Source organism: Nerophis ophidion, linkage group LG19 (assembly GCF_033978795.1).
Source record: "Nerophis ophidion isolate RoL-2023_Sa linkage group LG19, RoL_Noph_v1.0, whole genome shotgun sequence".
Classification (NCBI taxonomy): Eukaryota; Metazoa; Chordata; class Actinopteri; order Syngnathiformes; family Syngnathidae; genus Nerophis; species Nerophis ophidion.
This window is the reverse complement of record NC_084629.1, coordinates 10,010,391-10,024,474: the sequence shown is the minus strand read 5'-3', so window position 1 is coordinate 10,024,474 and position 14,084 is coordinate 10,010,391. Positions and strand designations below refer to the sequence as shown.

The 14,084-nt window shown below is 39.3% G+C and overlaps 1 protein-coding gene across 2 annotated transcripts in view; it reads left to right on the top strand.

Annotated features, from left to right (window-relative positions):
- The window catches only part of LOC133537940 (G-protein coupled receptor 143-like), a 57,926-nt gene that overhangs the window by 18,057 nt on the left and 25,785 nt on the right, over nt 1–14,084 (top strand). Inside the window, exons 3-4 of one of the 2 annotated variants that reach the window (XM_061879120.1) lie at nt 6,542–6,620; nt 7,132–7,429. In XM_061879120.1, the coding sequence (XP_061735104.1) occupies nt 7,174–7,429 (256 nt within the window). In that variant the 5' untranslated portion in view covers nt 6,542–6,620; nt 7,132–7,173. The remainder of the gene's footprint in view (nt 1–6,541; nt 6,621–7,131; nt 7,430–14,084) is intronic. The other variant, XM_061879121.1, reaches the window with a different exon arrangement.

Here is a 14,084-nt window from a genome sequence, read left to right as displayed (position 1 = left end):
AAACTCAACCCAATGGGACAATCAGAAACCTTGGAGAGGACCCCCCCCCCCTCCCTCCCAGGGCGACCGGTGCAATGGACGTCGAGTGGATCTAACATAATATTGTGATAGTCCAGTCCATAGTGGATCTAACATAATAGCGAGAGTCCAGTCCATAGTGGGGCCAGCAGGAAACCATCCCAAGCGGAGACGGGTCAGCAGCGCAAAGATGTCCCCAACTGATGCACAGGCGAGTGGTCCATCCCGGGTCCCAACTTTAGACGGCCAGCGCTTCATCCGTGGCCACCGAACCTGTGCCGTGGAGAGTGGCAGAGCAGAAAAGAAAAGAAACGGCAGATCAACTGGTCTAAAAGGGGGGTCTATTTAAAGGCTAGAGTATACAAATGAGTTTTAAGATGGGACTTAAATGCTTCTACTGAGGTAGCATCTCTAACTGTTACCGGGAGGGAATTCCAGAGTACTGGAGCCCGAATAGAAACCGCTCTATAGCCCGCAGACTTTTTTTGGGCTCTGGGAATCACTAATAAGCCGGAGTTCCATGAACACAGATTTCTTGCCGGGACATATGGTACAATACAATCGTCAAGATAGGATGGAGCTAGACTGTGTAGTATTTTATACGTAAGTAGTAAAACCTTAAAGTCACATCTTAAAGAAGATAATACTTTAGAAGGCCTGTAACGTAGTGGGAGTGGAGCTGGACTCTCTGGCGGTGGTGTCAGAGAGGAGAAGTCTAGCAAAACTCCTAGCCATGATGGACAACACCTCCCACCCACTACACTCGGATCTTGCAGAGAGAATGAGCACGTTCAGTGGAAGGCTCAGACCCCAAAAATGCAACACGGAACGACACAGGAGGTCCTTCATACCGACAGCCATCAGACTGTATAATGCATATGTTCCTTGACTGCACTTAAATGTAGAATATATTTATATTATTCATATATTATATATGTAATATATTATATATATTATATGATCTATTTTTATCATTGTTTTATCTATGCGTTTGTTACAGCTCGTCTCGATTACTGTAACGTATTATTTTCGGGTCTCCCCATGTCTAGCATTAAAAGATTACAGTTGGTACAAAATGCGGCTGCTAGACTTTTGACAAGAACAAGAAAGTTTGATCACATTACGCCTGTACTGGCTCACCTGCACTGGCTTCCTGTGCACTTAAGATGTGACTTTAAGGTTTTACTACTTACGTATAAAATACTACACGGTCTAGCTCCATCCTATCTTGCCGATTGTATTGTACCATATGTCCCGGCAAGAAATCTGCGTTCAAAAGACTCCAGCTTATTAGTGATTCCTAAAGCCAAAAAAAAGTCTGCGGGCTATAGAGCGTTTTCCGTTCGGGTTCCAGTACTCTGGAATGCCCTCCCGGTAACAGTTCGAGATGCCACCTCAGTAGAAGCATTTAAGTCTCACCTTAAAACTCATTTGTATACTCTAGCCTTTAGATATACTCCCTTTTTAGACCATTTGATCCGCCGTTTTGTTTCTTTTTCTCCTCTGTCCCACTCTCCTTTGTGGAGGGGGTCCGGTCCGGTGTCCATGAATGAAGTACTGGCTGTCCAGAGTTGGGACCCAGGATGGACCGCTCGTCCAGAGTCGGCACCCAGGATGGACCGCTCGTCTATGTATCGGCTGGGACATCTCTGCGTTGCTGATCCGCCTCCGGTTGGGATGGTTTCCTGTTGGCTCCACTATGAACGGGACTCTCGCTACTGTGTTGGATCCACTTTGGACTGGACTCTCACGGCTGTGTTGGATCCACTATGGATTGAACTTTCACAGTATCATGTCAGACCCGCTTGACATCCATTGCTTTCGGTCCCCTAGAGGGGGGGGGGAGGGTTGCCCACATATGTGGTCCTCTCCAAGGTTTCTCATAGTCATCATTGTCACCGACGTCCCACTGGGGTGAGTTTTTCTTGCCCTTATGTGGGCTCTACCGAGGATGTCGTTGTGGTTTGTGCAGCCCTTTGAGACACTAGTGATTTAGGGCTTTATAAATAATCATTGATTGATTGATTGTTTATTGTGAGCGAACTGTGGTGCTGAATTTCCCCCAGGGATCAATAAAGTACATTCTATTCTATTCTATTCTATTCTATTAAGTGCACAGGAAACCAGTGCAGGTGAGCCAGTACAGGCGTAATGTGATCAAACTTTCTTGTTCTTGTCAAAAGTCTAGCAGCCGCATTTTGTACCAACTGTAATCTTGTAATGCTAGACATGGGGAGACTTTAGCAAAAATGCATTTGTAACTAAATTGGAATCAAGCTGAAAAATTACAAGAATAAAATAAAAATGTTACAAGCGATAAGTTGAAATTTTACAAAAATAAATTTGAGGTCCAAAAATATTGAAATAATTGACGCTAATTCTGAAATAAAGGTGAATTTCATGACCACTAATGGACATGTGTCCGGAAAGACAATAAAACAACAGGGGTTCTGGTATGGAGCCTTAGGGAACGCCACTGTTAACAATCAATAAATCCAGCTCTGGGGATAAAAAAAAAAAAAAAAAGAACATTAAATTGAATTAAATATCAGCCTCCTTTAGGTTTCAGGTCCTTGCAACTCCGTAATATGCAATACAAATGCAAAAAATAAATAAATATATATATATATACATTTAAGTCATCTGTTATGATGCCTCCGTCGTCAGCTTGCTGTATTCTGTCGTATTTCAAGTAGATGGAGCGCTTTATCATAATAAGTGAGGAGAGCGAGACAGGGGGCAAAGTGTTCCAAACAATCCAAGCATAAAATCAACAGAGCTTAGCTAATATAAACACAGACTGGAGTTCACTATTGCTCGTATCGAGAGCTGGTCACATGACAGTGAGACTCACAGGCTGCACACATGACCCATTGTTCACAAATGTCAATATATTTAGACTCAATTATAGTAATTCTACTTATATTTAAACCCAAAAATGCATTAAATTACATCCTCAGGTCAGGACTGAGTCCTTGTTGGTTTACTACAATGATAAATTATATTTACATGTTTTATATCATATTGAATCAGTTTTGCAACTGTGGGTGGAGCCATGGAGCAAAAAAAAAACAAAAAAACAGATCAATGAAAATACAGTACAGGTATCGTTTACTGTATTTTTGAAGTGCTGTCATTCTGTAACTAACTAATTAATTGCACATAATTGTAAAAAAATGTATATAAATAAATAAATGGTTAATCACTAAGTTCTGTATAGTTATTTTAAATTGTTATTTAAAACTTAAATAATGAATGCACAATTTGATATTGTTTATTGTTTTAATTATTTAATGTAAATTTACATTTTCTATCCACTGTTTCCTTTTATTTGTTGAACTTTTTAAATATTGGTTTGATAATAGAAATAATAGTAATAATAAAAGTCCATTCAATAAATTGAAAAGGTTATTAATATAGAAATTAATCATGGGGTATTTAAATAGATATTTAAACATGTCAGGCTCTACCAACCGGCATAGCTCGGTTGGTAGAGCGGCCGTGCCAGCAACTTGAGGGTTGCAGGTTCGATTCCCGCTTCCGCCGTCCTAGTCACTGCCGTTGTGTCCTTGGGCAAGACCCTTTACCCACCTGCTCCCAGTGCCACCCACACTGGTTTAAATGTAACTTAGATATTGGGTTTCACTATGTAAAGCGCTTTGAGTCACTAGAGAAAAGCGCTATATAAATATAATTCACTTCACTTCACAATATCCATCCATCCATCCATTTTCTACCGCTTATTCCCTTTCGGGGTCGCGGGGGGCGCTGGCGCCTATCTCAGCTACAATCGGGCGGAAGGCGGGGTACACCCTGGACAAGTCGCCACCTCATCGCAGGGCCAACACAGATAGACAGACAACATTCACACACTAGGGCCAATTTAGTGTTGCCAATCAACCTATCCCCAGGTGCATGTTTTTGGAAGTGGGAGGAAGCCGGAGTACCCGGAGGGAACCCACGCATTCACGGGGAGAACATGCAAACTCCACACAGAAAGATCCCGAGGCTGGATTTGAACCCAGGACTGCAGGACCTTCGTATTGTGAGGCAGACGCACTAACCCCTCTGCCACCGTGAAGCCCTTCACAATATCATATATATGTTTTTAGAATTTTTATTTTATCTAAAAAAAATTCAATTTAAATATTATTACACAAAGAAAATTACCTAAATGTCAAATACGTCAAAAAATCATGTCACAAAATAAAAAAAAATCAGTTTTTTATATTTGTATTATTTTACAAATACTTTACTAGAGTACTATAATGGCTACAATTCATGATAATCATATTAACAATAAAACAATTTATGTTAAAATTGTTAATTTAATGTTCATGAAAGAGCAAAAATAGATTAGATATTTCAAATGTATTATTTTTTAATTATTATGAAAAAATGCTCAGTTCAATATACTATTGTGTATTGTAGTACAACATAATAGTAATGTAAAATGTATAATGAAATATAATGCTAAAAACATAGCAACCTTGGGTTGCAAACAGCCAATTTAACAGTTTTTTCCAAATTTAATTACATTACATTATTGTAATTTTTTTATGTGCTCCATGAGCTTTAAGCACACTTCACAGGTGTGCTTAAAGCTCATGGAGAGAATGCCAAGAGTGTACAAAGCAGTAATCGGAGCAAAGTGTGGCTATTTTGGAGAAACTAGAATATAAAACATGTGTTCAGTTATTTCACCTTTTTTTTTGTTAAGTGCATAACTCCACTTGTGTTCATTCATAGTTTAATCTATAATGTAAATAGTCATGAAAATAAAGAAAATGAACACATGAATGAGAAGGTGTGTCCAAACGTTTGGCCTGTACTGTATGTATATATAAATATATTAAAAAATATTTTACAATTAAACGTAAATACAGATAAATACATGCTAGTATTAATTAAATATGCGTTAATATTTTGTTGAACACTACTCTGTATGGACTTTGTCATAAAACAGCATTTTCTCTTTAAACTCCACAGTTACCTTTCGCTTTTCAGATGCCATGTCTGTGTGTGTACTTGTGGGGAAAATCTTTTTTTTCTATTACAGGAAATAAGAAGATATTTTTGATGGTGCTGTGTTTGTTTATTCAAATGCAAGATTAATTGTGGACATGGTGTCTACTTAAGGAAATCTCATTATAAACTGACGGCACCTAACCTTCAATCAGTCTGGTTCAAAAAATGTAAATAAAAATAAAATTAGGGTAACATTCTAAGTAACAAAGACTTAATTTCGAGTTATTTGGACACTGGGGGAACATATAAGGGTTAGGGTTAGATTTTATTTATAAAAAAGCAGTTTACGTTGAGCAAACAACCTCAAAGTGCAACAGTGTAAAATAAATAGTAATAATAACAATAAAAAGATAATAAAAATGAATAGAATATAAAACTAGAAACAGCCTAATAGCTAGAACCAGCATGCATGTCTATAAAAAGGCTTTTTTTTTAAAGATGGGTTTTTAAGCCTTTTTTAAAAGCATCCACAGTCTGAGGTGCCCTCAGGTGGTCAGGGAGAGCGTTCCACAGACTGGGAGCAGTGGAGCAGAAAGCTAGGGTTACTAATAAGCAATAATTGTGAGGTTTTTGAGGGAGGACTCTTAGTTAATGGCTTATTGGTTATATAATAAGGCCATGCAGAATAAAGCATTAATAAGTACTTAATAATGACTAATTAAGAGCCAATATGTTACTAATTTGCAACTAATTAATAGTGAATATGTTTCCCATACTAAAGTGTTACCGACATTAGAGACTGGTCATGAAGAACCAAATTAGTTGTAATTTTAATTTAATATGATTTAATAAACTATTTGACATTTTAATGTTCTATATAAGTGGATTATAATGTTTGGATTTTTAGAGTTTTATTTCAATAATTGTTTAAATGATAAATTTGCATTTTGAAATTATGTAAATACAATTATCCATCCATTTTCTACCGCTTATTCCCTTTTTTGGGGGGTCGCGGGGGCGCTGGCGCCTATCTCAGCTACAATCGGGCGGAAGGCGGGGTACACCCTGGACAAGTCGCCACCTCATCGCAGGGCCAACACAGATAGACAATTAAAGAAATTGTTTTCATTTTGAATAAATAATACCAATTATGAGCTTCTTTTTATTTTTTGTATAAATATGCATCTAATCCGTGACTTGTTCATGGTGTACACCGCCTTCCGCCTGAATGCAGCTAAGAAAGGCTCCAGCACCCCCTGCGACCCCAAAAAGGGACAAGCGGTAGGAAATAAATGGATGGATGTATCCAAGCCTTGCCATCATGATGCTTGTAAAGAAATATTTTTGATCCTGCCTTTGTATTAGATCAGGGGTCGGGAACCTTTTTGGTCTGAGAGAGCCAAGAAGCCAAATATTTTAAAATGTATTCACGTAAGAGCCATATAATATATTTTTAACACCGAACACAACTAAAAGTGTGCATTTTTAATTAAGACCAACATTTCTAGAGTATACTAGGTCGCTAATTCTTTGTAATAACGTTGTTATTCTGAAGCTAACTTAGGAGGGGGCGTGGCCTGCGGGTCTGCAGCGAAGCGTGGTGTTGCCAGGACCGGCCTCGAAATCAGCGACAGGTGTGTAAAAGAACCCCCAAGAGGGCTAGCCCTACACTAACCAATAATAAATACATTATTTCTTACCTTTAAGGCAACTTCTTGAACAGGTGCGGTAGAAAAAAGGATGGATGGATTCAAATGCATGAGCATTTTTATATTTTTAACGTTATTTTTAGCACTGTGATTATAAGTGGAATTATTCATTACTTATTGTGTTAAGTAGTGTCAGCTCACATTGATCCGAGAGCCAGATGCAGTCATCAAAAGAGCCACATCTGGCTCGGGAGCCATAGGTTCCCTACCCCTGTGGTGTACCTAATATAGTGTCCAGTGCAAGGGCCCCATACTGTAGATGGAAAGGTCAAAGTGGTTACAATACGCCACATGTCCAGCACAGAGCTATTGTGGTGCTGCAGCAGATTAAATAGAAGCACATGATGGCACCATGTGATTTCTCTGAGAATTTAGCTAAGCACGCTCACTTATTTCCTCCTCCCTTTTCCCCCCCTCTTTTCTTCCTTGTGTTCAGAGCGAGCGGCCTGTGCTGCGTGTGTGGCGTGTACAGACCGTCATGGCGTCCCCTCGGCTGGAGACGTTCTGCTGCTCGAACCGGGATCCGGCGACCGAGCTGGTGGTGACTTTCCAGCCGCTTCTGTTCGGAGCTCTGACGGTGGGCAGCGCGGTCCTGAGCCTGGTCTTCACCGTCCTCCAGATCCTGCCCAAGAAAAAAGGCTACAGGAGACTGGGACAGTACCCTCTGCCCAGACCTGCATCCTCGTCCCGGATACTCTTCATCATCAGCCTGTGTGATATTATGGGATGTACAGGTAGGGCTTACGTGCTTTTACGATGCAATTTAGTTTTTAACTCTTTTCTGCGGCTTCCAATTTTTTAGTTTTTTTTTACTACTTTTGGTGACTAGTATGAACCAGACACTGCATTACAGTTGTGATCAAAATGATTCAACCCCCACACAATTTTGGTGTTTTAGCAAGTTGGACATTTATTCCGTATTTTGTTTATAGTCATATCAAATAAAGATGTGTCAAATAGACAAATACATTTTAAATTGTAACACTGTATTTTACAAAATACCAAAAAAGGACATTTTTCTTAATATCCATCCATCATCTTCCGCTTATCCGAGGTCGGGTCGCGGGGGCAACAGCCTAAGCAGGGAAACCCAGACTTCCCTCTCCCCAGCCACTTCGTCTAGCTCTTCCCGGGGGATCCCGAGGCGTTCCCAGGCCAGCCGGGATACATAGTCTTCCCAACGTGTCCTGGGTCTTCCCCGTGGCCTCCTACCGGTTGGACGTGCCCTAAACACCTCCCTAGGGAGGCGTTCGGGTGACATCCTGACCAGATGCCCGAACCACCTCATCTGGCTCCTCTCCATGTGGAGGAGCAGCGGCTTTACTTTGAGTTCCTCCCGGATGGCAGAGCTTCTCACCCTATCTCTAAGGGAGAGCCCCGCCACACGGCGGAGGAAACTCATTTCGGCCGCTTGTACCCGTGATCTTATCCTTTCGGTCATGACCCAAAGCTCATGACGTAGGGAACGTAGATCGACCGGTAAATTGAGAGCTTTGCCTTCCGGCTCAGCTCCTTCTTTACCACAACGGATCGGTACAACGTCCGCATTACTGAAGACGCCGCACCGATCCGCCTGTCGATCTCACGATCCACTCTTCCCTCACTCGTGAACAAGACTCCTAGGTACTTGAACTCCTCCACTTGGGGCAGGGTCTCCTCCCCAACCCGGAGATGGCATTCCACCCTTTTCCGGGCGAGAACCATGGACTCGGACTTGGAGGTGCTGATTCTCATTCCGGTCGCTTCACACTCGGCTGCGAACCGATCCAGTGAGAGCTGAAGATCCCGGTCAGATGAAGCCATCAGGACCACATCATCTGCGAAAAGCAGAGACCTAATCCTGCGGTCACCAAACCGGAACCCCTCAACGCCTTGACTGCGCCTAGAAATTCTGTCCATAAAAGTTATGAACAGAATCGGTGACAAAGGACAGCCTTGGCAGAGTCCAACCCTCACTGGAAACGTGGCCGACTTATTGCCAGCAATGCGGATCAAGTGATCCGACACTGATCATACAGGGAGCGGACCGCCACAATAAGACAGTCCGATACCCCATACTCTCTGAGCACTCCCCACAGGACTTCCCGAGGGACACGGTCGAATGCCTTCTCCAAGTCCACAAAGCACATGTAGACTGGTTGGGCAAACTCCCATGCACACTCAAGAACCCTGCCGAGAGCACAGAGCTGGTCCACAGCTCCACGACCAGGACGAAAACCACACTGTTCCTCCTGAATCCGAGGTTCGACTATCCGAGGTAGCCTCCTCTCCAGTACACCTGAATAAACCTTACCGGGAAGGCTTAATATCTCATTGACAAAATGATTCAACCCCCTAGTTCCATGCATCTTTAGTACTTAGTAGAACACCCTTTGGCAGTAATGACATCCTTCAAAGGTGATACATAACTGAACACAAGCTTCTTGCAACCATCTACAGGTATTTTAGCCCATTCCTCTTGGGCAAAGGCCTCCAGTTCATTCATATTCTTGGGCTTGCGTGCTGCAACTGCCTTCTTCAAGTCCCACCACAGCTTTTTTATAGGATTTAGGTCTGGCGACTGTGAAGGCCACTCCAGAGTCTTCCAGCCCTTCTTCTGCAACCACTGATGTTGATTTGGAGGCATGCTTGGGATCGTTGTCCTGTTGGAAGGTCCAACGTCTCCCAAGCCTCAGCTTCGTCACTGACTTCATGACATTTGCAGCTAATATATCCTGCTAGGAAATAGAATTCATAATGCCTTGAACGCGCTGGAGATTCCCGGTACCTGAGGCAGAGAAACAGCCCCAGAGCATGATTGACGCCCCACCATGCTTAACAGTAGGAAAGGTGTTCTTCTCTTTGTAAGCTCCTCCAGACATAACGTTGATTCATAGGCCCAAAGAGTTCCAGTTTTGTCTCATCACTCCATAGAACAGTTTCCCAAAACCTTTGGGGTTCGTCCAGATGATTTTTGGCATTCTGGAGTCTATTTTACTTGTGCCTGGTAGTCAGAAGTAGGGTGCGCCTGGGAGTTCTGGCATGGAGGCCTTCATCTTGTAGTGCGCGCCTTATTGTCTGGGACAAAACCTGCGTTCCCCCCTCTGCAATGTCCTGTTGTAGTTCCTCAGCTGTTACCCAGGGGGTTTTCACCACTGTACGCTTCAAATACCGGACAGCATCCTCTTTCTACCACGCCCAGGTAGTGTTTCCACTGTGCCTTTAGCTTTGAACTTGCAAATTATGCTCCCAACTGTGTCTCTTGGAATGTGTAATGTCTTTGCTATTTTCTTATATCCATATCTTTTCTTATGAAGAGAAATTACCTCCTCTCTTGACTTCTTTGACCACTCCCTGGACTTCACCATGTTGCAAATACACCATTGACCATCTACAAGAAGCTGAGCGTCACAGTCTTTTTCAATCAGTTTAATTGTTGCTCGTTATGGTTCTAATCACATCTACAGGTGTTTTCAACACCTGATTGAAAAGAGCTTATTCAAATTATGTTCTTAAGAGTTATGATCTTCAAGGGGTTGAATAATTTTGTCAATGAGATATTAAGAAAAATGACACTGTTTAGTTTGTTACAAAATATAATGTTGTAATTCAAGTTGCATTTGTCTATTTGACACATCTTTATTTGATATGACTATAAACAAAATACGGAATAAATGTCCAACTTGCTGAAACACCAGAATTGTGTGGGGGTTGAATAATTTTGATCACAACTGTATGATACATGGCTTCATTTTAGAGTAGGGGTGTCCAAACTTTTTCCAAAAAGGGCCGCAAGCTGACGAGTCAAAGCATGTGCCGGACGTTTTGATATTTTATTTTGTAAAAAAAGAAAAAAAAAAAGTATCTAAAACAGAGATACATTTACAGACAAAACAATGTGCCTGCTTCGTATTAATTATTAGTATTAAAATTAGCTACCATATTTGCTTATTATGCTTACATTTTTACTGTTTTTTGTCTGATTTTATTTCGACAATATGCTGCGGGCCAAAAAAACTTGAGCTGCGGGCCACACTTTGGACACCCCTGTTTTAGAGGTATTATTTCAAGAATATGGTTCAATTGTACTGCCTGATCATGCTGGAAAATTTTCTTAATAGTTTGGCTCATCGACATTACAAAAATTGCAATACCAGTGACAATATATGATATTTCTTACTTTTAACACATTTATTTATTGTAATAATGTCATTATTATACATGTTATTTTTCTACAGACCGTACAATATTTTGGGCAAAGGCACACTGATGACATGACAAATATCTCATTTCAATTTAAATGTCTTCCATAACATTAAATCTGATGTATTTTTTATGTAGCGGCTAAAAAAAATGTCTAGGCGTCTATATTCCACAATCAATAATTGATTGGAATATCATAAATGATACCATCACATGTGTCATAATACAGCCTCTTGTGGTCCCTTTAAAGCAGGGGTGTCCAAACTTTTTCCACTGAGGGCCGCACACAGAATAATCAAAGCAAGTAGGGGCCATTTTTTTTAAACTAATACAACATATGAATAAAAAATATACATTTAGGCCTCCACTCAGGCTGGATCCCGGGGACCCCAAAGGGTTTTGGGTAAACATAAAATGTTAAAAATGTGTCATTATTAAGTATTATTATTTTTGTAATTATTATTCAAGTTTAAATCTCTAGATCAACATTAGGTCTACCTGTAAATATGACGTTTTTAAAGATTTAAGTTGTATGCTCTTTTTGTCAAAGAAAACCATGTTTTTTAATTGAAAAAAACACTAAATATGCAATATTTTCACCCAATAACATTTTTAAGTAGAATGTTTGAGATTATATAATAATTGGAGCCGGAAAAAGGTCAACAACTCATAACACCATTGATTTTAATTCACTATTATTTTTTGTGCAATGACACTTAAAAACAAAACACACTGATCCAAAAGGGTCCTACTCATTAAAGTGTTAAAAAATAAATTATCTGTTTTTTTTACTGTTTACTTTTAAAACAATGGTCTTGAGATCAACTTCAGATACATCCGTCAATTATAAGTTGTTGTTTTTTTATGTGTTTTGTTTGTTCGTTTTAGGCCATTCTTTAAAAAAAAAAAGCAGCTCAGTTTTTTATATGGCAAACACAAAATATCCAACATTTGCCACAAAAAATATCTCAAAGTGGAATATTTAATGTGACATAATTGGAGCCTTGTATTGGTCAATAATTCATAATTGATTTTGATTCGCAATTTTTTTTTTTTTTTAAGAAAAAAACAACCTGCATGGCAGCTTTGTGTTGTAAATATTGCATCATGTTCTTGTTACATTTCAACTGTTTGCTCTTTTGTACCACTTTTTATTTTTTTTCCATAGTACTTTTAAAATATGCCGTGGGGCCGTTAAAAAATGACCTGCGGGCCCCACTTTGGACACCCCTGCTTTAAAGGGAAACTGCGCCTTTTTTTTTTTTTAATTTGGCCTATTGTTCACAATCAATATGAGGGACAATGAATTGATTAACGTGGACTCCGACTTAAAAAAAGTAAAAAAAACTTATTCAGGTGTTACCATTTAGTGGTCAATTGTACGGAATATGTACTTTACTGTGAAATCTACTAAAACAAGTTTCAATCAATCAATCAAAAACAAGAAGACAAAAGTTTTTTTTGTTTTCTTTGTAGTTTAACGTAAAAATCGGAGCAATCGGTTTTACATCACTTTAAAAATGCATTCAAAAACCATATAATGTAATATAATAGTATAATATATATAGTATAATAACCAAACTGTAGCGATATTGTTATTGTAAGCACGAACACTGCAGAACTATTTTTCTATCGTAGTAACAAATCGGCATGCTACAGTATTAGCCCTAAAAGCTAACTATGCCAAGAGGTAAGCTAGCTTCTACATTAACCCGAAACCCGTTTGAGTTGGTAATGAACAACACAATGGGATAAGACACCAATCTGGACTGACTAAAAAAAATGAACAATCATATTACAGTATCTGTAAAGTATTATTTCATGTTTTGTTTATACACAGCGTATGTACTGTAGTTTTTTTTTATCAATAAGCATGACGTGCTGCGCGTATCGTGATCAATATTATCGTGACTCACTCGATGGACAATTGTGTGTTTGGAACCTTTTCTCAGGTTTATTTTGGGTAAGCACTCCATTTATGTTGGCATATTTTGGCTCCAAGTTCTACATTTACAGCGTCGAGTCATGCCAACTTCACTCTCTCGGCTTCCATCTGCACCAACGTTTCACCCTCTCTTCGTGCTCACTTCTATAACCAGCAGTTCATCCTCTGTACTTTCAGCTTCAAAAAGATAAGGTTGTGAATGCTCAATTTCCCAAAATATTTGTTTTTGTCGTCTGTTACCTTTTCTGCCATGATTACAACACACTTGTGTTTGTTTACGGATGTAGGAACACATATTTGTTGCCAGAAGTCAGGAGAGCGCTGCTTTGGAAACGGAAAAAAATATGCTTAAGAAATAAGTTAATGTTTAAAATAACGAAATTACGGTAACTATTGAACATACTGCATGTTTTTATGATTGTGTCTATTACTACATTATATATATATATGTATATATATATATATATATATATATATATATATATATATATATATATATATATATATATACTTCCAGTGTGTATATCAAACGTTGATGGAATGCTTTGAAGGCTGTAATGTTTGTTTTTTTCATCTTTAAAATCCTAAAAAAGGACATGTGTTCTTGTCTCTCATAATGATTGTGAACGATAGGAAACTTTCCCCCAAAAAGTGCAATTCCCCTTTAAACTCCACTGTAACTTTCAGCTTTACAGATGCCATGTCTGATTAGAATTTTTCAGATATTTAATATACAGTAAATATTACTACATTCCTATTACCGCTTCTGTCTTATCAGTTTTTCAACACTAATTGGTTGTGTTTGGGTAAGCACTCCATTTATGTTGGCATAGCTTGGCTCCAAGTTCTACAATTACAGCGTCGGGCATGCCAACCTCACTCTCTCGGCTTCCGTCTGCACCAACGTTTCACCCTCTCTTCGTGCTCGCTTCTATAACCAGCAGTTCATCCTCTGTATATTCAGCTTCAAAAAGATAAGGTTGTGAATACTCATTTGTCCTAAAATAGTTGTCTTTGTTGTCTGTTACCATTTCTACCATGATTGCAACACACTTGTGTTTGTTTACGGAAGTAGGAACACATATTTGTTGCCAGAAGTCGGAAGAGCGCTGCTATGGAAACGCAAATAAATATGCTTAGGAAATAAGTTAATGCTTAAAATGACGAAATTACGGTAAATATTGAACATATTGCATATTTTTATGATTGTGTCTGTTACTACATTGTATATATATATATATATATATATATATATATATATA